Consider the following 26,672-nt stretch of genomic DNA (forward strand, 5'->3'; position numbering starts at 1 on the left):
GAATACAAAAATTATTTGTAGACAACAATGCTCTTTAATTGCCTTTACTTATTGTATCAAAATTATTGTTATTTACAAAACCAATACGTATGCAAACATATCAAGAAGATTAAAGAAGTAAAAGAGGTTTTTAAAAACAACGCGAATATTAATTCCATCACGATACCACACGTCGCTATCATCAAACGCCAACAATGATAAACATGTTCTATTGAATAATTTCCACCCAGCATGCTGATCAGCATTCGAAAAATTACCATTGTATTGTGAGTTTCGCATAAAACCATTGTACGGTGTGTACCTACATTGCTTCCTCAACATACAAACTAACGAAAAGCTCTGATTAAAATGGAATTTTTGATCATGAACCCCGAACGCACTGATGCCCCGGTGCTATCGCTTCACCGTTCCCATATTATTATCAACATATCGTTGCAACGCACATATCATTACGCGACGACGGCCCCGCTGTCTGGTTTGTTGCTGAAGAGCACACGAGCTAAAATGCTACCTTGACCGCCGGCACTACCCGGCACGCACTGATGACATCATTTAGGCGGCACACATTAGCCTCACCTGACACCCGGGGGCGACTGATAACAGTACGATGATGGATCGAACGCCAGTAGCAATGCACGCATCCGGGAAGGAAAAGGGGCTGGTCCGCGCAAAACAACATGCCAATGGGCTGATGCTGCTGATCGGTATGAAGCGGAGGGAAAGGGACTTGCAGGAAATTACAGAAATTGTCTCACTTCCCTCGAGGGGGGACGACACACCGGCACACACACAGACACGGTGTGTCAATGAGCCAGCGAGGTGCCAAAACTGTCATCATGATCGATTGAAACGATCTATTAGGTGGGGAGAGAGATAGACAGAGAGAAATGGTACCGATGGACCAGGAGCAAGGATCAAAGGTCTGCGGGTAATTTACGCGAGCTCCAGTTACGTTTTATGACAGAAATTGGAATGATGAAGGTTAACAAAGAGTATTAGTAATCGAATATGATGTGTGCTGTGGAAGTAGTGGGAAATTGTAACGTTAAAATAACGACAGTCATTAGCCAGCTCAGCGGCGTGGCACAGCGCATAAACAATGAAGCCGTTTTAAATTAGCTTCAAACCTGTCGTAAGTGTTGTTTAAATTGAAATTGATAATTCTTTTTACAAAATTTTACACTTCAAATAGAGATGTTTTTACATACACATACAAACAATTGAATTGAATGAATAATAACAGTTGCTAGCTCACAAATTAAAACGAACATTATAATTATTGATTATTGCTAAATTGATACAACAGTAGAGAATTACAATTTAAAATAATAATAGTAGTTCAAAAAGAATGATTTGTGAGCCTGTCGCTGCCATTCCACGTTTAGTGTTCTAATCAATGCTACCAAAACGCTTTAGGGGTAGCTCTTTAAACAAGTTATTTTTGAAACATGGCATTATATTTATTGCTGATTAAAATATATCTCTCATAAGGAAATGTCCTAGCCGCAAGGATTGTTTTGTGAATTCTCAAGTGTATCTAATCGCAGTGCTTGCTAAACTGTATTGGGTGTTTTGATAAGTTCGAATGTTTTTGTTTTACATGAATACGTTAAGTTACGATTTGACTTGAAGATCTCTTGTCATGCAAGTGTCACACATTTTATTTGGGGGTTTTAAAAAAAATACACTGTCAGTTACTATGACAAACTAATGTTTGCATTATTACGCATGAGAAAAATCAACATTTGTGTGTGGATTCAACAGAGGTCCAATTGTCCCCAAAGCCACAAAATGATATAGTTGATAACGATTATAAAAGAGTATTTCGTCGTTTTGGATGAAAAAGCTGGTGTTGACAATTGAACTTAGGTGTCATCCATGAATAACGCAAGCCAAAAAATGATTATTTTTAATCCCTTCGCACTCTAGTGTGTCAAAATGCAAGGCAAGAAGAGGCTATTGTCTGTTGATAATGTAACATTTTGGCCTAACACTTCCTTGTCAAATAAATAAAAACATAGAAATCGGAATAAGTTTCAGGTAAATCTGATTCAGTTTCTTGAATATGAATGAATCTTTGAAATGATTCAATGAATCTGATTATCGGTTGAAATATTCATGTATCTCGAAAGATTCATGTATAAGAAAAGATTCACATATTTTGAAATATTCAGCCTCCTTGGAGATTCATGAGTTTTTTGAGATTCGATTAATCGCTCATCGCTGAAGATTCGTATGAATGAATCTCAACGAAAGATATGTTTAATATGTTTATTGATTAATCCATCGGGATCTTGAAGATCCTACATGAATGTACTTAAATAAGTGCTTATAGACTATGTAAGGTACATAAATCGATAGGGGACAGGTGCACAAGAATAGAAAATGTATTTTGAAAATAAAATTATTACGTAAGTTGTGTCCTGAGTCTATCTCTAAAAACATTCTGTGGTATGTTGAAATCAAATAAATCAAAGTTACTTATGAAAGTTCGACACATAGCTGACATAGGATCAGACTGGCCAAAACGAGTTCTATAACGAGGGACGGATATGAATTGACGTGTACGTAGATTCCTAGATGGCGCGTTAAATTCCATCGTAGCCAATAGAGTAGGAGCATCAAAGATTCATGAACTACTCGGAAACAAGGAGAAGATAAGTTTGAATTGATTCTTCTCATGAAAAAACTATCTTTTTATAGATTCCTTCATTTTATGCATTTATGCACGCAATTTGAACTTGGCATCGTAATCTACTATAGAGTTTTTGGAGCATCTTATGCTTTTACTTCTCACCCTTTCAACTGTCACCACAACAAAGTATCTTTCCTCTCTACTGTAAGCGTTACGTAGTTAATGGATAAACCCTATTGATGTAAACTACGAATAGCGATATCTGTGCGAACTTATTTGTACTCCTAAATATCAAAATCAAAGGCGAGAAACTGGTATAGAACAAAATATTGTTTTAATATATGGATCGATATTTTACGCAATAATTTTATTTAAAAAAAACTTTGATTCAGTTTTAACTGTGAGGTTTCATAGACCTTTAAACCGCACAGTTACTGTTTACCCGTACAAAATCATAGCTTTAAAGCTTTGTTGGCTTTAATTTCTACCGTGCTTTTTGTCGCTCTCGCCAGTACCGTTGTACCTACCCTCGGGCATCGTTCACCAACTGCCCAGCACTACTATTAATAATTTCAATTAAAAACGGATCTCATATAAATCATTTCTCGCGCTGTCCTGGCCCTGCCTGCCGCGGCGCAAATCTCATAGAAAAACACGCCTGATGAGCTGATGCCGCTTTAAATGCGGCGCAGAAGACGTAACCGGCATTGGTAGGGAAAGGGAATCCGCTGCAACTGTGCTTGAGGACAGAGAACCATCTTTCTACGGTAAGAAACGGCCTTCCTTAAATGCGTTCTTGCGTTCACCGTTCTGCTTTACCATTGCTCGCTCTCTCCCACGGGTTCGGGTGCAGCAGTGCGCACTGCACTGCTTCTCATTTTCTCCTTATCTATCTGTCTTTTTGTCTTGAAATTACGATTCTGCAAATGATGAAGAAGACCCATAGGTAAAGCGACAACCACGACAGAGGAGCAGGAGGAAAGAAAGAAAAAAAACGCTCACTTCGTTAAGCCGATGGAAATGGAAACCCCTCGAAGGAATAGAGCAGACGGAAAGGGCTGACGGCGGCCGGTGCTGCACACTTTAATGCCCTTAACTGGAAAAGCTAGCAGCTAGTCCAACAAACGGCCGGTGGCTGGCGGGCAGGAAAACCGAAATATTCTCACCAACAGCAAACGGTTGCCCATTAAAATCTGCAACACGCGCTTCCTTTCTAAGAACGAACGTAATCTTGAGTCGATGATTTCTCTCCCGGTGATACCAAACACGGATTCGCTGGCCAGCGCGCGGCTGGACATTTCGTGCGATTTGTGTTCGCAAATAAAGCAAAAGCAGCCAAGAACGAAGCGCAATTAAAATGTAATAAAAGTGCATTTTTACACACATTGCCCTTCCGCGCTCTGCTTGCTTGCCGTCTCTTCCGTCTTCACGCTGATCGCAGAAACGGGTGAAGCGACGGGTGCTCAGCTCCCTGGGAAAACTTGATTATGTGTCGAAATGGTCCTGCGCGCCCTTTAATTTTTATTGCGCTCGATTGCGATCACACACGTTTATCACCATCGCAACCGAACTCCAACCTCCTTCCAGCGGCAGTAAATGCCCGCAAATTGATTCTTAATGCAATAGAGCGGGGCGTGATAAAATGGTTCTACACATTGTTTCGCAGTTCGCGCTCCATCTATCCAGCTTCGTTTTGCTCGGTACGGCTTTTTGCGATCATTCAATTACTACTGTCATGTTTTAGTAAAAAACGCACAATTATGCGTCTCTCCTTCGTACTGTCTCGCTCGCCGAAGCAGCGGGATTACAGCACGGATTTATCAGTTTATGATACTGTCATTCGATTTATTGAATTCTTGTTTAATTAGCGAAATTAAATTGTGCGGCCGCAGCAGGGAGGCAAGAATGTTATATTTACACCCACAATCCTACAAATTAATTGAGGATGTTTATCGACGCATTTCTGACGATTCCCATGAACGATACAAACGATATTTTGTTGTGTAGCATTGATAGGGACAGGATATTTTCCCATAAAATTGATGCGAATCATAAACAGTTCTTAGAGTTTGTTAACAATGTTATCAATATGTTCAATATACCTTCCACGTAAGAAAATACAGAAGCGATTAATTGCATGTTGTAAGCATTTAGATATTCAAGACACATCTTAGGTTTGCATTGTATATCCAAACGTTAAAGAGAATAGACTAGACTAATCCTTGTTATCAGAAGAATACATCTGATATTTAGCCGAATATTTTGAAAAATTAATCTTAAAAGTCTGACGATTTCTAGGCGTTTCTAGCACTTTTTGCCAGAAGTGGGTTAAGAAACAAACAATAATTAGATAATACCATACTTCATCATAATTGTTTATAATGCTTTGATAACCCTTAACTAAACCTTAAAATCTAAAAAATCGTATTTCAACGACATGTTTACAACACAAAATTTTTCAAATCAGATTTTACAGAGACCTTAATTGTTTCACTTCATAAGGATCTTCAAAAACAAACAAAAATTATATTATTCATTGCAAACCAACCTTTACTGTCCAAGAAATCATTTAAATATTTTCATGATAAAATTGCTCGCATCAATCAGTGATATTAAAAATTGAGAGAAAATTGGTTTTATATTTTTCTGTAAAAAACTCAACTATATTACGAGACAACAGAAATCCAATATCCGGAAATGGAGACCGTCTTATTTATGTCGTCAATGTGTTCAGCGTTACATAAAACAAAACTCTTTAAATTCCTGCTAAAATAGCAAACGTGTACCACTTTCCGGCAAATGCAACAAACCGCATAACCTTTTTTCCACCAAGCAGCTCACGAAAAAAGCATTACACTTTCTACACCTCCCCTAGAGTTGCTCTCTACACTCCAGCCTAACTGGACAACTATCTACCAAATGCTCTAAACGGTCTCGTCTCTATTCCTGTTCCACACGCCCGCGCCAAAAGCTGCAGGGTGACTACGACGACGGCCGTCGACCATCATAGTGTCAAAATCCACAAAAATTCTCATAAATTCCCGCCAACTGCATGAACGTTAAATTTTTGCCAACCCCTAGGTACAGCTAGCTGATGCTGGTTTTGACTTCCTACCCTACCGCGGAGGAAATCGGGACAACGCAACTACCCAAACCGCCTAACCGTCAAACATACCAATGTGTGTTTCCAACCACGCCGACGGTGGCAGCGAGAGATATAACTTTGGGCCCCAGGGAATGGAATTTTTATATCGCTCATTAACCTTAATGAAGAACAAGTATAGCGGGAGCTGTAGGGGCTAGTAGTAGTACGCGCTACGGCCTAACAGAACGTTCAGCGCTGGCGCAGATTCATTCAGTTCGGGTTTATTTGTTCCTGCAATTGTGGAGGTGGAGGACAATCAAGCAGGGAGGGCGACCGTCGTCAAGACTTGCAGGTTGTTGTTTATTGGTGAAAATGTGATGTGAAAAGTGCAACTGTGTCCTCCCGGAAGGTGCACCGACAACAGTGCTGCAGATGGTGTCTTCACTTGTCTGCACGGAACAACCGGAGGACGACAGTACGGCTTCCTTCCCCGGCAGTGCTACCAAGGCGTAGGGAAGGAAACCAGATGACACGATAGTTACGGAGGTCGTTCCTTCTTAGCCCTTATGCCATTGCAGCCATTGAAGGTGTTGCTGGTTTCAGCAAACGTGACGTCTTATGCTCTAGCCAACGTCCAGAGCTCCCGGTGTTGGAACAAAATACAGACGGACGGGAGGAAATAAATGGCCGAAGAAAAATTGGACACTACACACCATTTCGTTCTTCAGCGTCGCTCTCCCCCGACCAGGCGATGACAGCGTAAAACATTGCCCGAAAGGTGACCAACAACAACCGGTACACACTAACGTGCTCCCGCGTGCCATAGTAGTGTCCACCAGCGTGCGCGCGCGCATATTTATTTCACCTTTAAAACGTTTTACTACTGCTCCCACACCAGCAGCAACGAAACGAAAACGTCTAGGAAAGAACATTCGTAATGTGGCACCCCAAAGCTCCAGTCCTTTCCTTCCCTTCGTGCAAACGATGGCTTACTTTTAAAGCGATCGTTTTAACAGGTCTACGGTTATTGTTATTATCTTAACTGCGCTCTTGCGTTCTTGCCCAGCGAAAGAGGCAGCATTTGCAACAAGAAGAAACGAAAACAAACGGAAACTACACTCCAACGCGTCACAATCCTTAATGGAGTTTCCGAATCGTTCGATACACTTAACACCTCGTTTACAGACCTTGCCGCTTGCTGGAATGGTTTTCGCAGCACAGCAAACGGATGGATCGCTTTTCGCAATCGGTCCCATTACAGTGGTAGATGGAAGTGAAATAAAAGTGTTTTACTACAATTGATGAAATTAGTATAACTCACTAAAGAGTCCATTTCTTCGAATAAACCCACTTTATGGCAAGTCTATTAATTGCTATAAATAGTTGCCATAATTTTTGGGGATATTTTTCCTTAAAGAATTTGAAAATTATATAATGGATCTTGATTATCTTAATAGCTTAAAGTGTTTGGCATTGTATGAGCTGACTTATGTAAAAGAAACTTAACCTAATTTGAATTTTAAACCCACACAGGTACCTATCGTTTCAGGCTCACAGCATCTGATGCTAAGACAGTACTATTTTTTCCGATAGAGGGTGCTACAGTAGCATCACATTACTAAGTAACGTTCTTAGCACTATAACCACCAGTCGATTAAAAAATATATTGCCTATATTCGTTGCTTCTTTAAAAATATAATAATGTGCTTCAATTTGTTGAAACATATTTCACTATTATTGGGTATAATGCTCTGATATTAATACCATCAACAAATTTTAATATTAAAAGCATAAAAAGGACCATTTAAAACAACTTTGTTGATGCTTGTTCATTTTTTTTTAATTCGGTCATAAAACACTCGCAAAAGTCAAGCATACCACTAGCAACAACACTTGTTTTCAACCAATGCTAACATCAACTCACTCACAAAAATCCTTTTAGTCAAACGATTTGCAGAGAAATTGGAATCACCAATTGAAAGCACATTCATTCATTTGTGCCACTGCAAATGAGCTGAACGTTAGCAAAAGAAGTGCATCAGCACCGTGTTTCACATTGCCGCATGACCGCACCGTAGCCGAGTGCCAATATGCACCAAACTGCAGCAGCAGAAACAACAGAAGCACCAGTAGTAAACGACAACTAACGACATCTGCTGCTTCGAAATGCAATTGCATCCAATAGACAAGGGGTAAAATAAAAATAATACATTTCCTGCCAATAAAACACTGCCACTGTTCGAATACGTGCGCACGGGGCAAGTGAATACGACACACACGTGTACACTACCGGTATGGGATGCACCGACGACGAGCACCCACCGCTTGTACTACAGTATCGGACAGAAAGATAGGGCATTGGGTTTTTAACGCACCGTGCACCCGTTGGGCCAAGTTTATGTGTGGTTTGTATGTGTTTGTGTGTGTGTGTGTGTATGTGTGTGTGTATGTGTGTGTATGTGTGTGTGTATGTGTGTGTGCATGTGTGTGTGTGTGTGTGGATGTATGTTTGAATGTGTAGTGATGTGTGTGTTTGTTTCACAAGTAGGTCGTTTCGGATAGATTTGTAAGTAGCTTTTTTGTGTTTTGGGTTAGGTTTTTGGTGTGATAAGCAGGACCACCGCCCTCGCGATCAGTGTGTTTTCGATATATTAACAATGTTACGGTCTTCTTTCGCCGTGGTCCTCAGAAGACGTCCGGTTGACTTGCGCGTTTCGGTTGTCCAAGCGCGTTTCAGTTGTCTAAGCACGTTTCGGTTGTCCGAAGCTCGTTTGCCACAAAAGTGCGCGATCGTTCCATTACGAACTCGATCCTTTTGCGCTTAATGCCAGCAGCAGCCATTCGCTTTTACATATGGCGCTGATAATCGGTACAACGTTTACCTCGACCCATTGTTACTAACATTGCTTGCTTGGACCGTCAAGAACGCGCTGGTTAAAAACTTGGACACGGCTGATCCCGTGCTCTGCCTGCGTTCTACTTCTATACGCGATGAATTACATTGTTGTCGAGCAGCGAAAACATCGCATGGATAAAACTATCAACGAGTACGCGAGTAAGCGTCTTCCCTTCAAAATCGAGAACAGAATACTGCCGCGCTCATGAAACAAAACGCCCATTGAAAAGAACAACTGCGCGCCAGCTCAATGCACGCACAAAGTTTACCATTCGCACACAACGTGCAACGCAGAGATGCACGAAGGCCTTTCAATGGCGTGCACTGGAGAAACACCTGTGAGAGAATGCCGAGTTCATTGCTATTGTGCGTGTGTCCATTTCGCACCGGTGTCGCATTCACATTCATGAAACAGCACACCTGCGTTTTCGTCCGAGGAACAAGGGCTGCTGTCGATGCAAACTTTAGTTTTTATCCAAGTGTAAACGCACAATGTTTCACATGATAACACACATAATAAGAATAAGTTCAACGCAATATGACATCATGGCAAGCTATGTTTTTCAGACACAAACCCGCGCACTTGCAAATACACATTAAAAAGCACATTCACTTTCTACTACTACACACACACACACACACACAAACACACAAACAGACACACACACACACACTCACACACACACATACACACACAAATACACACATACACACACACAAACACGAGTAACGTGGCAAAACAAGTGCACGGTGCATTGAAAAAAAAGGGTCCTATCTTAATGTCCGTTACTGTACGATGAAACGATGCTCTACACACACCAGAACGATGGTGTTGCATTTTGCCGTGTCATTTACGGTCCACATCCACTCTCTCCAATACAGTGGCCACCTCCGCCTGCTACATATACGCTTACCCATGCATATATGCTCCCTTCGATAGGTGGGAGTTTAACGAAAAAGAATTGAAATTGCTTCCATTCTCGCCAGTATCACTCAAATCAATTTACGGCCAATTTTCCGAAGTGAAACTCTTGCAATGGTGCAACGGTTGCAGTGTGGCAGTATGACCCCACATCATATGGCAGCGGTTGGAGAAGCTGGAAATAAAAGTCCAATGTACTATTCTCCTAAGGCTAAACGAGACAATGCTTATTAAACCGTCCGTTCTAGGGTGACACTTGTCGGAATCAAACATTCACAAACGATCGCTTCGGAAGTGAAAAGATAGTAGAAAGCAGGTCAATATAGTACAAATAATTCTTCAAATTTCTAGAAGCATAAAGAGCTTCACTTGGCATACATTAAATTGAAGACAACCAAACTTCTCTTCATACTCCTCAAAGAAGCTTAGATTCTACAGGACTTGAATATGATAGTTGGTAGGAAAATCACAGGACCATTCAGATTTAAAAAAGGGCCAAAACTTGCTACAAAAGTCGTTCTGTCAAATGTGCAACAGCTGTATTTACCATAACCTTCCTAGCTCCTTCATACTAGCCCACAACTTCTGCTAAACTTCTTCTAAAATCCCGACGAGAATTTGGAATATGCACACGCGGTACACCGGCGTTGAAATTTAACGGTAAAGTGTACTTTTGCAAACAGTAAAAGGTGTGAATTTCCTTAAACCATTCCACACCACAGCACCAAAAACACCAAAAACAAAAACATGCTGCCGAGCGAGCATACCAAACTTCTGTGCCAACAAATGCAAATGCCTTCCTGCACTTCCTGCTAAGCGATAAACAACGAAAAACAACGAAACACACACACACACACGAATGGATACAGTTCCAAAAGCATCGTTTAAGATGCAATTTGCTTCTGCGAATTGCCAGCCACTCCTCGCTACTCGGCCTTAAAGCGGGAGCACCTTTTGCTTGTGGAAAATACGATTATTAATGGCTGCTGTAGGATGCTGTGTTTCACCCGTTGCTGTTGGCAGCGATGTCACAAAGCGGTTTTGCTTGTGCTGTGCTGCACACACGTGTACTGGGTGGATTTTTGGCATCCCCGGAAAGGCTTGAAGCATTTGGTTAAGCATTGCTCCTACACATGTGCAGCTGTACCAGCGGTTGTATGCATTTTTCATGTTAAGTGGGTACCTCTCCCCACGGCTCAAGACAAAAGCAGATTTCAAGGGAAATTTCGAGCTGTGTGGCGATGCATTTTCACCGTAGAAATTTTACAAACTAATTTCACGAACAAGCGCGTTTGGGTGTGCCTGTTCTTCTGGAAACAAAGACAAATGAGCGGTGGTTTCGGCAACAGGCGCGCTCTTTGTTTCCTCGTGGCGTGGTATTTTGAGGGAGAATTTGTAGAATGATGTGTGCGGCATTGATTTAAAATTAAAGACAGAATTTTATTATCTATGCATACCATATTTTCATGCTGAGTACATTAAGGTATTTTAGGCAACGAACTAAACCCTACGCATAAAATGAGGTTATATCAGGCGATACGCGAGTACCTTGACATTCAAAATTAAAATACTAAAACAAGTTCCAATCTTGACGGCGTGATTATTTATCACTAGATATCTGGTTGTGATATGCGAATTGCCGAAAACCTAAGAGAGTTGTGAATACCTGTTGTGTCCTTTGCGCCATTCAATTTGCTACTGGTTATTCAAAAGTCTTGAGATCATTTGAATCACTTCATTATAGTTCATTTTGCTATCCTAATTTATTCCTTTAAGGTCATTTCCAGCTGACTTGCATTCATTTATTTTTCCGAACTGACTTTTTCATTTCCCTTTGTTTTTAATTTATTAAATTTTTAGCGAAAATTTTTGGTTGAATAAATTTAAAGTTCAACATAAATAGTCCAAACACTGCCGATCATTTGTTTCAATTGTTTCATAACCACTATTTCTGAGGATGAAACTATTTCGTTATGGAAACATTTAGCTCCAAGCTTATGTTTATTAAAACCCATGGACCTAGACTAGACTTATGGATGATTAGACTTAGCTATATTACGTAGACCTTGTCAACCTTGTCAAGAGACAATTCGAGATGAAACCAATTGCTATGAAAATACAATATTTTTAGTAGTAAAACCAGATTTCCTTTAAGTATATCCACGTCTGATTTAAATATGAAAAACAGCGGCAAATATTTTATAATGATCGCATTAGCTCAAGGAAAGGATCAATCAATAATTCTAGAAAAAAATCCAACAATACACAGGTATGACATTTAGTATTTGTCCAAATAAAATCGAGAGACGTTCAATTAGGAAATCAAATAAACTACTCCAATACAGAGTTTTCTTTGTCACTTTCGAATACGCACATAATTATTCACCACATTCAAGATGTTTTTCAAAAGGCTGTCAAATGGAATTTCAGTTTTAACACATGATTTTCAACACATAACAAAGAGCTGTCAAATTGAATTCAAAAAATGATTATGGAGGAAATAAAATATCAAATTTATGTGGATTAACTTGTTGCACGCGATGAATAACAATGGTTACATTCGAAAGTGACTTGGAAAACCCTGGAAGTTTAATGTTCCATACTTTTTTTTTTAATTTATTTGTGTATTTTTTTTTCAATATGATGGTTTAAACCTAATTTTAAAAGGTAGGTTAAAAATAATTAAACCTTATTTGCTCAAGTACAGAGGATATAGCATCAAACAGTTAGTTGATTGTTTATAATCAGCGATATTTGTAGTTTTGGAACAACATACTTCATTAAAATAGCTGATTTACTTTAAATTACTACCAAACAATCTATTTTAAAGCTTATCGATAAAATGATTCTCAAACTTCATTATTCTGCATCGTACGATTGTACATTTATTAATAAACATTCATAACCCGATAAGCTTCCTTCCAATTCAAACAAAGATGAACAGCCCCAGGAGCCCTGAAACCGTTTCTCAGCACCAGCGCACAGAACCGCATCAAGTGAACCGAATAAACATACTTGCCACACTTCCACTGCCCTACTGCAAGTAAGCCCCATTCAAGATGTTCATCACACAAAAGTACTTGCCATACCGTGCGGTAATCTTTCAAACCAACTAAACTTACACTACACATATCGATGGCAGGGGGAGCAGCCATCGTGCCCGGCTGAACTTCTTTACCATGTCAACCGCTCGCCGCGCCATCACACACCCCACGCCACACGCAAAAGGAGAAGTTTTGCAAAGTTCCTAACACGGAACCAAGCGCACCAAGTGTGCCTCCGACTGTTATTTTTCGCGAATATAGATCTTCTGCACGCCCGCCGTAGAGTCTTCCGCTGTGAAGTGGAAGTGTGATCCGAATGTACTTTTCGGGCAGCGCAAAAATCCCCCTGGGTTACACGTTCCAGGGCGGTCGCCCTTGGGAACAAAACTTAGCGTCGCTTGACAAGCAGACTCTCTGTCTTTGCATAGGTCCGATACGATCTGGCACTAACTTGCTCCTCTTGCGGCGGACTCACTGTGAACTGTGGTGGTAGTCTAACACACTTCAAAATTCAATTCCCTCGCCAAGTAACATTTTACTGATCGTACGTGACGGACAAGGGTAGGAAACTTTCGGTGCTTCTGCACATAACTCTTGCCCTCTCCGCACACAGGCCTCATCCATCACGCAAAAGGGTCGAATATCGCATCAAAAGTGAGAAGAGCAAAAAAAAACAATAAAACCCCACAGAGCAGAGCATTTGTTTGAGCGAGTGCAAAACTTTCTGCACGCCATGGTAGGACGCCACCGAAAACGTCATTGTTTACATTTCCATCTTCTTCACAAATCCCGAGACACCACAAATGCTCAATTTTTTTTGATTCCCGGAAGCATCCCCAAGTCAGATGTTTCGACGGGCTTTTATGGTAACCCTAGTGCCATGTTGCGAATGTTGCGGTTTGTACAAACAGCATCAGCAAAAGAAGAAGAAAAATACTGGAAAAAAGACACTTCAACTATTCGCGGGCGTGCGGAAAGAGTAGTTTGAAGTGTTCCCTCAGAAAACTGTACGAAACAATAAAGGATTCTATCCGGCGTCGTATCCGGGCAGGATGGGTACGCGGCGCCCGAGGGATCAGCCCCGAGAAACCGCTTCACTGATCAATTTACTTTCCCGTTAGTAGTAAGTTTTGATTTATCAACTTGCCGAGCGCCACGGAACGTCGTGACCGGGGAACTGATCCGTACCTTCCGTGCTTTACTGAAGGGGTGGTAGAAATAAGAGCAAACACACAATCCAACCAGCTCGCTTTTTTTGTGTATTTTTAGCCCGGGGTTTTTGCAACTTTCGTGCATGCCACCGCATGCAACCCCGAACCGAAGTCAAACAAACACATCTACTTTTTGGTCCTCACTCTCACTCTGTCTTAACCTTGCGCAGCACCCGTTGGGCATGCTGGCAATCTGAGGTCACCGCTTAGTGCCTGGTGAAAGAAAAAAAAAACAACAAAACACAATATATCCCATTTCCAAGGAGGTTTTGGCGTATGTCGTGCACAACCCACAGCACTGGGGTTCAACTTTTCTCACCTTCTCTGCTCGTTTTATTGGACAACAACTGATTTAGTTTGGTTTAGCTAAACCACCGTGTGTGTGTGTGTTTATCCACCGTACCGCTATGTGTACTGGAATTCAATCAAATTCATCATACTGGAGCAAGACTGGTTGAACAAGGACGCTATTGGAAAAGTCCGAAATTAGGAAAACTTTTTAATTGAAAACAGTTTTCCCTGAAGGGTGGTCGGTAAAGCTTGGTAAAACGAAAATGGAAAGGATTGCGCTATGCTGCAAGGCAAACTAAGAGCACACAACAGTATCAACAGTATCCCTTTTTTCCGATAACTGGTCAGTTACGAGCTTGTTACACAAGCTGCCTAAGTGGAAATGCCTCGTTGGGATTAGGTAATGTTATCCTCGGTATGCATCACAGTGCTGCTAAATTACTTGCATGAATTCCGAAAATAGGGTGCGAAATATAAGCTTTTTTAGAGTTGTTGTTGCAATCACGGGATCAATACCAGGTGAGGTTTAATTAAGTTGATACTAGGAACGATTGAACCCATTAGATTAAGCGATATAGCTATTCATTGTTGAGCTACTCAAGCTACTCAAAGGTGCATTTGTGTAGATGTTAGGGATTTACAACTACGATGTCTTCAGATATTGAATAGGGCATGTCTTTAGGTATTTTTGCAGTAGCTCAATCTGGAGTTATACTTAGATATAATATCTTACATTCTTTTTCTGAAAATGACAAAAGGAATGATTTTACCAACCTTTGTTTTATCATATGGATTTCCAGTACAGAACTGATGAACTCGCAGATCATGTGAAGAATATTTATAAAATAACTTCAAAATTCCTAAAATCTTTTCCCTGATTTTTCAATACATCGAATTCTAAAACTCAAACTAGCAGGAAATAGAAATGTGAGGTTTTAGATCCCCGGTTCCATCCCATACAAATTGCTGTCAAGTCACCGTGCACGATGAGACATCAGCATTGCTTAGCAATAACTTTTACTTCTCATGTCCAGGCCAACGGTGCTGGTACACGATTGCAAGATGTATGCAATGACCGGTCAATGTAAGCATCAGAAGGTCTTCTCGAATTTTCAAAAAGCAAATAATGGGATGTTCAACTTGATTGTTACAGTTTGTATGTTCCAAGAACTTCAGATTAGTTTTGCTGCTTTTTTGGATAAGAAATAGCTACCAAAATTTAAAAAAAGCACATTACAGCCCAAACAATAAACTCATCTGCCAATACCCTTACAAGCGGTCCCGTGGTACAGTTGTCAACTTGTACGACTCAATTACATGCCCGTCATGGGTTCAAACCTAGAATGGACCGTCTCTCCGTAGCAAGGATTGACTATCCGGCTGTGTGGTAATGAATTAAAAATCAAAAGCCTGTATAGACCGGCATGTCCGCGTAGGACGTTACGCCAAATAGAATAAGAAGAAGTACTCTTACGAATTCTTTAAATGTATAATACAGTTGTTAACAAAAATGATTTTTTTCGATCAGTATCCATTTCTTGAAATTTAAAAAAAAATAACATGAAATATTGTTCAGATGTTTTTTTTTAAATATTATTTACTTCTCTTTGTCGAGAGCTTTCATAGAAGAGTTATAGTTAATATAGTTTGAGTTGGAGTTCATTAGAAAACATGACTCAATTATAATCAAAACTCATTATGATACTTTTTACGTTTGCAACTTGAACTGTTGACAAATCCAAGAGACGAATAAAGTAGCGAAACTCAAAATGTCTATAACTCAAAAACACTTCTACTTCATCGTGAACTTCCGTGTATCGATCGAGAAACAGTACTACAGCACAACAACAGATAATTCCTTCTACATTTTGGTACACCTGTGATTACTTCGCGAGAAGTATTTTTAACGAGATTCCTCTACTTCCAAAACAGTAAAAACAAAGAATAAACAAAATCCCTCCTATTAATCATTCAACACAAAATTATTACTATTTGTTAAAACAAAACAACAAACTACTTGTCGCCAATTGGCGAACACCACTCCGTACATCTTCCACAGAAGATACCCCGAGTTCAAGCCTTTTCTTTTGCAGCTTTTGCACAGCAACTACTACAGAGCATGCAGGGCGCGCGGGCACTGTGCGCGTAAATACGTAAATACGATGTGCAGGAAAATTGAAAAATATAAATCTCTTTATGTTTATTTTTCATAACGAGATGCTGATTAAACTAGCAACCGCCGGGACCGGGCCCCGCCACGCGCTAGGAAACAATGAAAGGGATAAAACACGGTATTGGAGTGAGGAAGGAACAAGAAGCAGGAGGACACTATTCGCCTGCGCCAAGACCACCGCAACAACACTGTCGGCAGAAACCGGCCGCACAAAAGGATCGTCTTTAGCGCAAAAGGCAAATCATGCTCCAAAAAGGACGACCGGGGCGGGAAGGTTTTGGTAGGTAAGGGGGCGCGCCATTTGGATGTACCACAAATGGCACGTTTTGTAGCCGCACAGCGCACCATTGTTGCACCGTGCTTCTGGATGAAAGATTTTATGATTTAATATCTGCCGGAGGAGAAGCTTCTCCTTTGTCAAGCGTCGGCGTTTCTTTTGCTGCAATGTAGAAATAGCGAGTGAGAGCGCGCGCGCGGCAGGAAATGAATGAAAATGGCAAAGCATCATTTGATGGTGCTGAAATTCATTCTTTTCCTCGTGTCACGATAAAACGATATCGTTTCGTGTAAGTATACATTCTTTCGTCCGGAGTTGCGAAACGACTTCCTATTTAACTCTTCAATTCCTTCCCTTTCGTGTTGTGATCTTATTCTGCATTCCCAATGAATGGGTTTCCGCCTGGCAAAGGTCAACACACACACTCAAAAAAGTGCACTACATTCCTAGCATTACCCGAGCGGTGTATGCAGCGTCGCCCGTAGGAATGCGTCAATGGGGAATATCTGCTTCCCTGCGCCTGAGGGAGAAATGTCAGTTTCACTTTCATGCCCCCACACTGCCAACTGAAGCGTGGGTAGTGTTAGTGATCGTGATTGTTTTTAGGATTTTTTTTTTTTGCTCGTATCATTATGGCTTTTCTTCACAAGGTACATAACAACCTTAACACGAAGCACCAACCACCAATGTCGATCAGGACACATCAACGGATTGATTAGTTAATTCGTCTCGTCCGTTGCTTTCTCCACGGGCACGGTGGACTTCTAGCTAAACTCAGCTGACACTGAAAATGCCAACCGAACTGGGAAACCAGAAAAGGGAAACCGATCTTACCCCATGCCTCCCATTGAAGGTTGCTACTAATTTTCGCCACAATCAAACACCAAAACCCCAAGCCCTGCAAGCTCCGCACAGCCGAACAGATAGAACATGACGCTACTTTTCGAGCGTGTTGTGCGCGGTGGAAGGTTCCTACCAATGTTCCTGCCCGGCTGTCCGTCCTTTCCCGTAGAGGCTCTAAATTTGTTCGACGTTATCGACAGCTTGGCGTGGTACGAGATTGACAGGCGACGACACTAACACGAATCGGAGTGCACGAACACAAAGAGAGGGAGAGAGAGAGGCTGCCCAACACAAGACCGCACCCAGGCGACAAGACGTCCTAAAACCGAGGCGAGGAATTGCAGTCGAGTTGACAAACAACCGTGCGTCTCCTTGCCGTCTTCCTATCAAACCCCCTCTTTCGTTCAGCGGCAGGCTCCAGTTGGGATGGAAAAATGCTGGAAAACAAATTAAACTACCACCAATCATTTCGTGCCACTCAAGCCCCAGCTGCCATTGACCTTTTTGGTGAAGTTGGAGAAACAAATTTAGCGCGCCGCTCTTTGCTTCACAGGATGGACATTTTTTGCTGGAACAAGATTGAAAAAAGCACCTTGGCGGCTCTTTTACGCTGAAATGAAAAATTTCCATTCAAAATAGGTGATAAATTAAGCGGTGAAGTGTGGTTTAGTCCGCAACGTAAATTAATTCCAATGCGGAACTTCCATAACCTTTATTGCTATGTTAGCGATAAGAGTCAAAAAGAGCAGAGCTGGAGAGCTTTTTTCAATAATTAGGTCAGATTCGAATAAATTAAGTGGTTTACATTGTACACAGAATATTGAAAAATTAGTTTCGTATCCTGGTCACGGCACCGAAGCTTAGGATATGTAGCGAAAAAAATGAGTGAAAATATTGTTTTGCTTGTTTTCAAATACGAAGGATTAATGAAATCATGACCATCAAAATATAATAATGGCAATGGGGGAATATTAAAATAAACTTTGGAACTTTTGAAGCTATAAACTTGTAGCTTTAATGAGGCCAAGATTAGTAAATCCGTTTCATATCCTGGTCAAGGCATCAATATTGAGATATTATCTGCAATTCTATATTAAAGTCAAATAGTTTGATTGGCGATTCGAATAATCAGCTATTTCAATATCAAAATAAACTGTCGAACTTTTGAAACTACAAAATACAAATTTGTATTTGTTTAATAAGGATAACATTGGTACATCCGTTCCATATCCTGGTCACGGCACCAATATTAAGATATTCTCTCCAAATCTATATTACAGTCAAATTTTTTGATTTTCGATTAGGATAATCTCGCATGTCAAGGTATTGTTAAAGCATTAAAGAATTTGTGTAATGTTTTGAACATTAACCATTGCTGCTATCGAAAGTCCCCAGATCGCTAAAATGAATTAAATAATACATATAAGCAAAAACAACATAATAATCTCTTTCTATACCGCTCATTTTGGCTATTCTAGCCACACGGCAATCACGGAACATCTCTCCTGATAAATCTAAAATCTTTAGACCTTTAGAAAGATTGAAAAAATGATCATTTAATTAATTAACAACATAAAATAATCCTAAATTAAGAAACACGTCACAAAGCAAAGATCATCACACGTCTTAGAAAAGCTGACATCACCAACGGCTAGCAAAATCTCCTTCACAGAAGCACTGCTTACAATAAGCTAAACTGACGTTTGAAATCCGGCAACACACGGGGCTTCCTCGGGGCTAAAGCGAACAAAAATCCCATTCCCAACACAACCCGACAACAACAAGAACGACAGATGTCGACCCTTCCGTTTGGCAAAAGAGAGGTGAAAGAAAGCAGCGTTCCTTTCCTTTTTGCTTTCCACAGATTAATTCCCAATATTTGTACATCACCCAAGACAAATCCGACGGAGCAGCAGTGGCCTCTTCCTGCTTTACGCTTCCAGCTAGTTTTAGTGTCACACAAGAGTGTGCACTAATTGTCCCACATTTGGAAAACAGGAGATACTGACTGAAGGAAGAAGGATTTTCTGTTACAAATCCGACATCATTCAACACCATCCAGTCTGCACCAACCATAAGATGCGCTCTCGAACTGCACAATCACACTGACGTTGACTTAAGTAATGGATGAAGTCAATGCACTGGTGCCTTTCTTGTGCGACACTTTCCAGCCACACCTTCGCAAAGATCTTGCCTTTTTCTCTGCTAGCTCATAAGCTTGCTACGAGGATGTGAGGTATTTCTAGTAAAATGGCAAAAATAAATTTCACCACCATTTGAAGCTGTACCTACAAGCAACCCCTGCGAACAAAGAGACGATAGACCACCATTTTAAACACCTTCCCGCGTCTTGTGGGTTATTGCAGACATCCCAGCCGTACCACGAGGAAGCACTCCAACCGTGAGCAACCGAAACCGCCACCACACGAAGGCTGCTGTAGCTAGGAGCAAAGGAAAAGCGTCTTTCCATCAGGCGCCTGAACCATTTTTCAAAACCGGGCGCCCGCTCGCGCTCCACAACGGCTCATATTTATCAAATGTCAAAAACTTTAATTGCTCGTTTCTTTCCCGACGCTCGTAGTCTCCGTACGAGCACGGGCGACGAATGTGTGGCACACGATTTGACATTTTGCATCCGAGCGCTCGCCCAGCCCTCGGATTGGGGGCTACAAAACCCGTTCAAAAAACGACGTCAAACCCTCTTTGCCACATGGAGCAGGAGGCACACGCGCCTGCCACAGATGTAGGACGACATGCTGATTTTGCGTGATCTTGCCCACTAAATCTGGACGACCTTCTCTGCCTCTCGGCTCCCTCCGCTGTGTATCGTGTGACATTCCCACCAAAGCCCGCAGAAAGCTTTCGTTGCGTTTGTGTTTTCTCCACCGGAGAAAATATCATTTCCCATTTAAGCCCCCTTCACTCGCACGATGCTGATGGTGTATGGCTGTTTATCAGGCGACTCTATTTCCAAGTCGCTGCCGACCGCGATAATGAAGTCATTTGTTTGCGGTGTGCATCTTTGGACCCGCGAGGAGTACGCTAGCAGCTCCAATATTCCGCGTGTTTGAAGGTATTGAGTTTTGCAACGTTATCGCAGCTGCAATCGACCTTCCCGATTTTGTGACCTTGTGAGGACGCCAACCTCACCCATTCTCCTTCCCCTTGTCGAATGCGTCATATGCACTCAATCTAAACAAGCGTTCAGACACGCAAAAGGGGCCGGGTGACATTACAGTAACACCTCGTTTAAATTAATTGCCCAAGTGCGAGCGGGGCGCGCGCTCGTAACAACCGCGTTATCTTATCGCAACCCACCGTCAGCAGCGGGGCAGCAGCGCAGTGTAAAGAAAGCTTGCAAACAAATTCTCCAACCGGACACAACACAAACTGGAGGGTGGGTGCTACATCATTCGTTTCCTGTAAAGTTCTTCACACCCAAACCCAAAAAATCCCCGTTTTTATATGCTGCAAACTCACTTACCTTGTTCTGTTGGATGTATTTCGGTTCCTGGTTCCTGCTTCGTCTCCTTTTCATCCTCAACCACAACCGCATCACCGCGCTGCTCCTGTTCCTCTGCGGCAGGCGCAGCAGGTGTAGCAACACTTTCCACTACGACATCACCGTCCCCATCATCACTGGGTGGGTCCACCAACGTCTTCACTTCAGCACTCACATCACCATTTTCCAACGGTTCCAGCAGCACCTTCACATCACCTTCCTCCACCTCCATCTCCTCCTCACTCACAGCGCGCTCAATGCCAACAATGATTCGCTCATGAATCTGTTGTATCTGCTCCGAACTGTCCTCGACGTCGAGCGGTTCGACTTGCGCTTTGACCAGCTCCTCAAAGTCACTCTCAACGGTATCGCCTACGACGATGTCTACGTCACCACAGAACGCGTCAATATTGCTGACGCTATTGTCCGCGTCCACTGCCTCCAGCTCCCCGCTGGCGGTCGTTTCGTTTGCACTCTTCGCTGGCACACTTCCTGCATCACTGCTGGGTTCGTCCACAGTCTCCATCTGCATCTGCTCCATCTCACCGGATGTTCCAGCCGATGCTTGCTGCTCCATCGGGCCGTCGATCGCTTCCGGAACTTGGTGCGATGTCTCTACACCACCGTTAACGTGCGGTGTGACACTACCGTCCACGCAGGTGCTGGTCGGCTCAATCTCGCCCCCACTCACTGAGATCAGCACGGGATCAGCGGGCACCTTCTTATCAGCGACTGTGTTGTTGTTTACCTTTTCATCCGACTCTGTGTGCTGTTCGCCCTCGGCCGGCTGGACCACTCTGGATTCCACTTGTTGCAGCTTCTTCATGCCGTTGTCCGATCGCCGCTCGATCGTACCGCTGTCCACCTCGAGCGAATCATCCGAATCGACTGCATCTTGATCCTCTTCCTCCTCTTCTTCTCCTTCATCCATCATCGATACCTGATCACCGTTCACGGAATCTTCCGGCTCTCCAGCTGCTGCCATCTGATTCTGGTCGTTGCCGATATTTTCGCCGGCACTCATCATCGCCTCGATACGATGCCCTGTGATGACTATTTTCGTCGACGGTACGCTCGAATGTGGCAGCATCGGCGGCGGCGGTTCGTCATCGATCGGCGGCTTCTTCCTCTCCCGCTGCTGGTTGTTGTTCGTGTCGTTGATAACCGTTTCCTCCGCCGTGTTGATAATAACTATCGGGCTGCAAAACAGGAAAAAAAAAGAAACGAAAGACCGAAATGTTTATCAGTGGCCGATATTTTTGGCGATACAGAACAAACACAAGCTGGCAATGCCAGCAGCATCAGCCAGCTGGGGTTGTTTTTATTGCACGAGCAAAGATAGTGTTGGTACGATAAAACTAATTCCAGGTATTGATCACGGTGGTGCGCCTGCAGGGTAGGCAATGTGTGGTGCACAGCACGAGAGCCACGCGGATTGCCCTGATGGAACGAAGGTATGCAATCTGTTCTACACCGTAGCTTTTGGACTGTTCGACGCAGTAAAGAAAAGCTCACGAAAGCTTTCACAGCGCCACACTGTGTGTTGCGCTTTGGACATATTTACACGGGCGGGATAAATCGAACTTGATTGCTCGTTTCTTCAATGTTTGCAATCCGATTGACTTGAAGATTGGAATATGTGAGTAAACTACAGCCATCTTCCTATCAAAATTTTCTATGAAATCTTCAAATTGAATAAAATTGGATTTTAGCATTAATAATTGCGATAGCCCTATTCCAGGTCACCACGCTACCCTAGGTAGCTGCTGAGTAGCTTTAGAGGCTTATAACTTTTCAACTTATTCAACTTTCAACTTATCAAATTTCGATGCAATATTCTAATAAAAAATAAATCAACTTAGTAGTTTTAATAACCATGCATAGATTGGTTCAATTTGATTTTTATGTTATAGCTTTTCATATTTGACAGTTTTTTTTTATTTATTTTTTAAATAAATGACCAAACATGAAACCATTTTTTCTCTACCTTACAAAATTTTACATCAACACAGCTTATTACCATAAAATAAGAATTCAGAAACCTAATTAGAGTACTAATAGGAACTGTACATTGCAAGTCCAATTTGAAAACTTCAAATTTGTTCCAAAAGTTACTAAAAAGATAAAAGCGCCGCTTACGTGAGTCACGGGAAAGTGTCAAACAAACACAATCCAAACAAATCGAAACTTCAGGGACAATTGCCAATGCGATTCGAATGTTAGAAAAAAATACCGATTTTGTTTCCGTTAGAGTAGAGTAGTTTTGTTTGACACTTTTCAGTTTGATTCACATATTTGGCCCTAAAACTAGGTTTCACTTGAATAAAATCCGTTACAGCTCACCTATTCACCAAATGGAAGCTCCATTATGTTTTAAGTTACCCTTAAAAGACCTGTGGCAATTTTTTGTTGGACTTATATCAGGCAGTTTTAATTGCCTTAAGGACAATTTTTCTGTGAAAATTTTTATAGTAATGAAAAAAAGTTTTTTTTTTATATTATAGTAATTTCTAATATATTTTAATTTAATTTCGAAAAATATTCATTAAACTTGGCAAAGTGCTATAAAACAAAAACGATGACGAGTTGAATCGATCTATGGACAGTTCTAGAAACTAAATTAATTGAATTACTTTTCACTAGAATATTGCTTCGATTTTGGGTTACGCACACAAAAGTTATAAGCCTCCAATGTCGCCGGTTAGCCCCAGGAAGCCACCCCAGTTGCCTGAACCAAAATATGATCTATTTTCGTTTGCCCGTGACAGGACGAAAAATAATATTAAATTATTAAAACCTACCCATTGTGCTGATGCTCGAGGGAGGAGAACTCCTCCTCCACCTCGCCAATCGGGGGTAGAAGGTTGGACGTCCACGGGAAGTTAAAGTACGCCTCGGACGGCCCACCGGACACAATCTCCGGCGGACCAAGCTTCTCCCCATCCTCATCACTGTAGCCGTCGCCGCTCAGGAACTGTTCCGGCGTGGTTGCCTCGCGCGACAACGAGCTGCTCGTCCGATCGTCCTCATCCTCCGACCGACCGTACCGGCGCTCCTCCTCCTCCTCGTCGCTCGAGCTGCTCTCGATGTACGTGTGGTCCTCGCTCGACAAAATCTTGATGCACTTCCGCACGACCGCCTCCGACGGTGGCAGCTCGAACCGACCACCACCACCACTGCCTCCACTAACCAGCTCATCACCCTCCACCAACGCTTGGGACAGCTGCTCGCCACCGCCGTCGAACCGTACGGGCGATGCTGGCGGCGCTGCAATCGCTTCCATCTCTTCCTCGAGCGCTTTCAGCGGCACCGACACTTTCGGATGGAAATCGATCAACCGCGGCAGATCTGTTGCTGCCGGTGGCTGCTTCGCCACCGCTTCGACCGGTGGCGGCGCTTTCTCCTCGGCTGGCGCTTCCTCACCCCGCTCGGTCAGAGCGCACTCGTGTATCACTTCCGTTGCCTCCTGCAGCCAGCTCTGGACCGTGTTGAACTCGGACCCAAGCGGTGCGTTTACAGCGGGTGAAGGCTCCACCGACGCTTGCTGCTGCTGCTGTGCACCACCCGAACCATTCTGAGCGGGTTTGGCCGGCTTCAGGCGTGGTGGTGGCACGACGATCGGAATCGGGACAGGTATCGGTGCCCGCTTCTTCGGCTCCACTACCGCACCCTGTCTTGGTAGTGGACGTGGCGGCACCACCACTGCAGCAACCGTTTGTGCTTTTAGCTCGACATTTTCATACACCCCACTGCTCGGCTCGGTCGTTGCTGGTGGGCTAGCCGGTTCATTGCCGCTCTGCTGCCTCGGACGACCTGCCACGGCGCCCCGGGTCAGTACCATATTCTCGTACGGCTGCACCGTCTGTATCGTAACGTTCTCGTACGGCCCGTACGGTACGGTGACGTTCTCGTAGTTGCGATTTTCGTCCACCTTCATGATGGTGACATTTTCGTACTCGCCGCCGGCAGCCGCTGGGACGGCGGGCTTCTCTGCCAGCACTTCCAGCTGGACCACGTTCGAGCCATTCGCTGCCGGCGGTGGCTTGAAGGTAAACAGGTTGGTCGTTTCGAACTTGCTGCTCTCTAGGTTGAACTCTTGCTCGAGCAGCGTGAAAGGCTTGAGCGCTTTGGCTAGCTCCGCACTCTGCCCGATGCCGGCCGGGCCACCGTGCGACGGGATCGTGTAGTCCTCGGACGACAGGCTCGAGCAGATCGAGAACTTGTCCACCACGGTCGAGATGGTGCTGGCCGTATCGTCCGACTCCGAGATGAGGTCGCTGATGTCGTCGGCCGCGAAGAGATTGCTGTAGCTCTCCGCGTCTGGCGGCGGTGGTTCCGACGAGGCTGGGCCACTTATTGCCTGCGCTGTGCCAGGGCCCTGTTTGCTTGGCGGACCTGCCGATGCGTCAGCCGCACTGGATGCGTTCTGCTGCTCTACCGTCGCCTGTTTGCGCTTGTTTAGCTTTCGCGGTGGAACCGGTGGCGGAGGCGGTGGTGCACCTTTACGCTCTGGAATCTCACCACCACCGCCGCCGGCTCCTCCACCTACACCGCCATTCTCGCTCGAGCTAACACCACCGCCCATCGCTCCCATCGCGTCCCCACCGTAAAAGTTCTGTACCTTGCCCTCGCCGTTCCGCACCAGCAGCTTGATGGCAACGTTGCTGTCCTTCAGACACTTCACACACTCGATGCGCGTCATCCGACAAACGCTAACGCCGTCTATCTCCAGTATCTCGTCGCCCTCGCGCAGATGGCCCCAGCTCGCCTGTACCCGGGACGCGGGACTGTTTTCCGCACACGACTGTATGAACAGCCGCTGTATCTTCTCGTTGCTCTTGGTGCCGCCCTGAAACTTTAGCCCGAAGCCGAGCCGCTCGCCCGGCAACCGGTACACCAGCACCACTTCCGGTGCGCTCTGCTGCCGGCCATGCTGCCCATGGTTGATGGACAGCACCGTCACAAACTGTGAATCGTCCAGCGGCTCGTCCTGCTGCTGCTGTGCCATCGGTTGCTGCTCCGTGCTGCCGTTCGCCACCTTCGCCAGCCCGTTCAGGTTGCTCAGCTCGACGGCCCGGTCGGCGCTGGTGCCGCTGCTGGCGACAATCACGACCGGATCGATCGGTGGCGGCACGATCGGCGACAGCAGCTGATCGTCCACCGACACGACGGTTACGTACTTTTCCATCCTTCACTCTCGATTTTACTGCTGCCGGTCCCTCCGTTACGCTTCACCTGCCAACCGGGGCAATGAAGGCTTTACAAGACCGAATAAATAGCGATTGTGTGATCCTCGGCTACGCACGAACGCGATACACGCGGCACGAGACAGACAGTGGCGCTTCGGAAGTTCAACCCGTTACTCGCAGCAGCAACACTACTCCGGTAGTGCAAAAGTACTGCTGCATTCGTCTGGGAAGCATAATCCGTGGTGGATTGCTAGCTGGCAGCCTTCCAACCGTTCGCTCCAATTCACTGCCGTTGCGTGTTCTTCTGGAGGATGATCTGAGGATTAGAGAAGAGAATTGAAAGGAATTACTTCAAGTGATGATTGACTGGGGTTGGGTTTAAAACGGTAGTTGTGCTTCAGTTGTTATTATTATCCTTGGTGAGCTATTGTAATGAACTTTGAAGAACATCTGTATTTTATTCAGAAATTAACAGTGCTCCACTTATAAGATCCTAGAGACTAAAGATTACAACTCCCAAAATTACTACAGTGGTTTTCAATTACGAGTATGTTCACCCCAAAGTAAAGATGTATTTAATGGAGATCATTTGTTCAAAATCATC

The 26,672-nt window shown here is 43.6% G+C and overlaps 1 protein-coding gene across 2 annotated transcripts in view; it reads right to left on the bottom strand.

The window, feature by feature from the left end:
- The window catches only part of LOC120959893 (uncharacterized), a 217,608-nt gene that overhangs the window by 159,439 nt on the left and 31,497 nt on the right, over positions 1 to 26,672 (bottom strand). For both annotated transcript variants that reach the window (XM_049609606.1, XM_049609605.1), the window contains exons 2-3: positions 23,681 to 26,384; positions 20,862 to 22,078 (exon numbers count right to left, since the gene is read on the bottom strand). In XM_049609606.1, coding sequence (XP_049465563.1) covers positions 20,862 to 22,078; positions 23,681 to 26,067 — 3,604 coding nt within the window. In that variant the 5' untranslated portion in view covers positions 26,068 to 26,384. The remainder of the gene's footprint in view (positions 1 to 20,861; positions 22,079 to 23,680; positions 26,385 to 26,672) is intronic.

This window comes from Anopheles coluzzii, chromosome 3, assembly GCF_943734685.1.
Source record: "Anopheles coluzzii chromosome 3, AcolN3, whole genome shotgun sequence".
Classification (NCBI taxonomy): Eukaryota; Metazoa; Arthropoda; class Insecta; order Diptera; family Culicidae; genus Anopheles; species Anopheles coluzzii.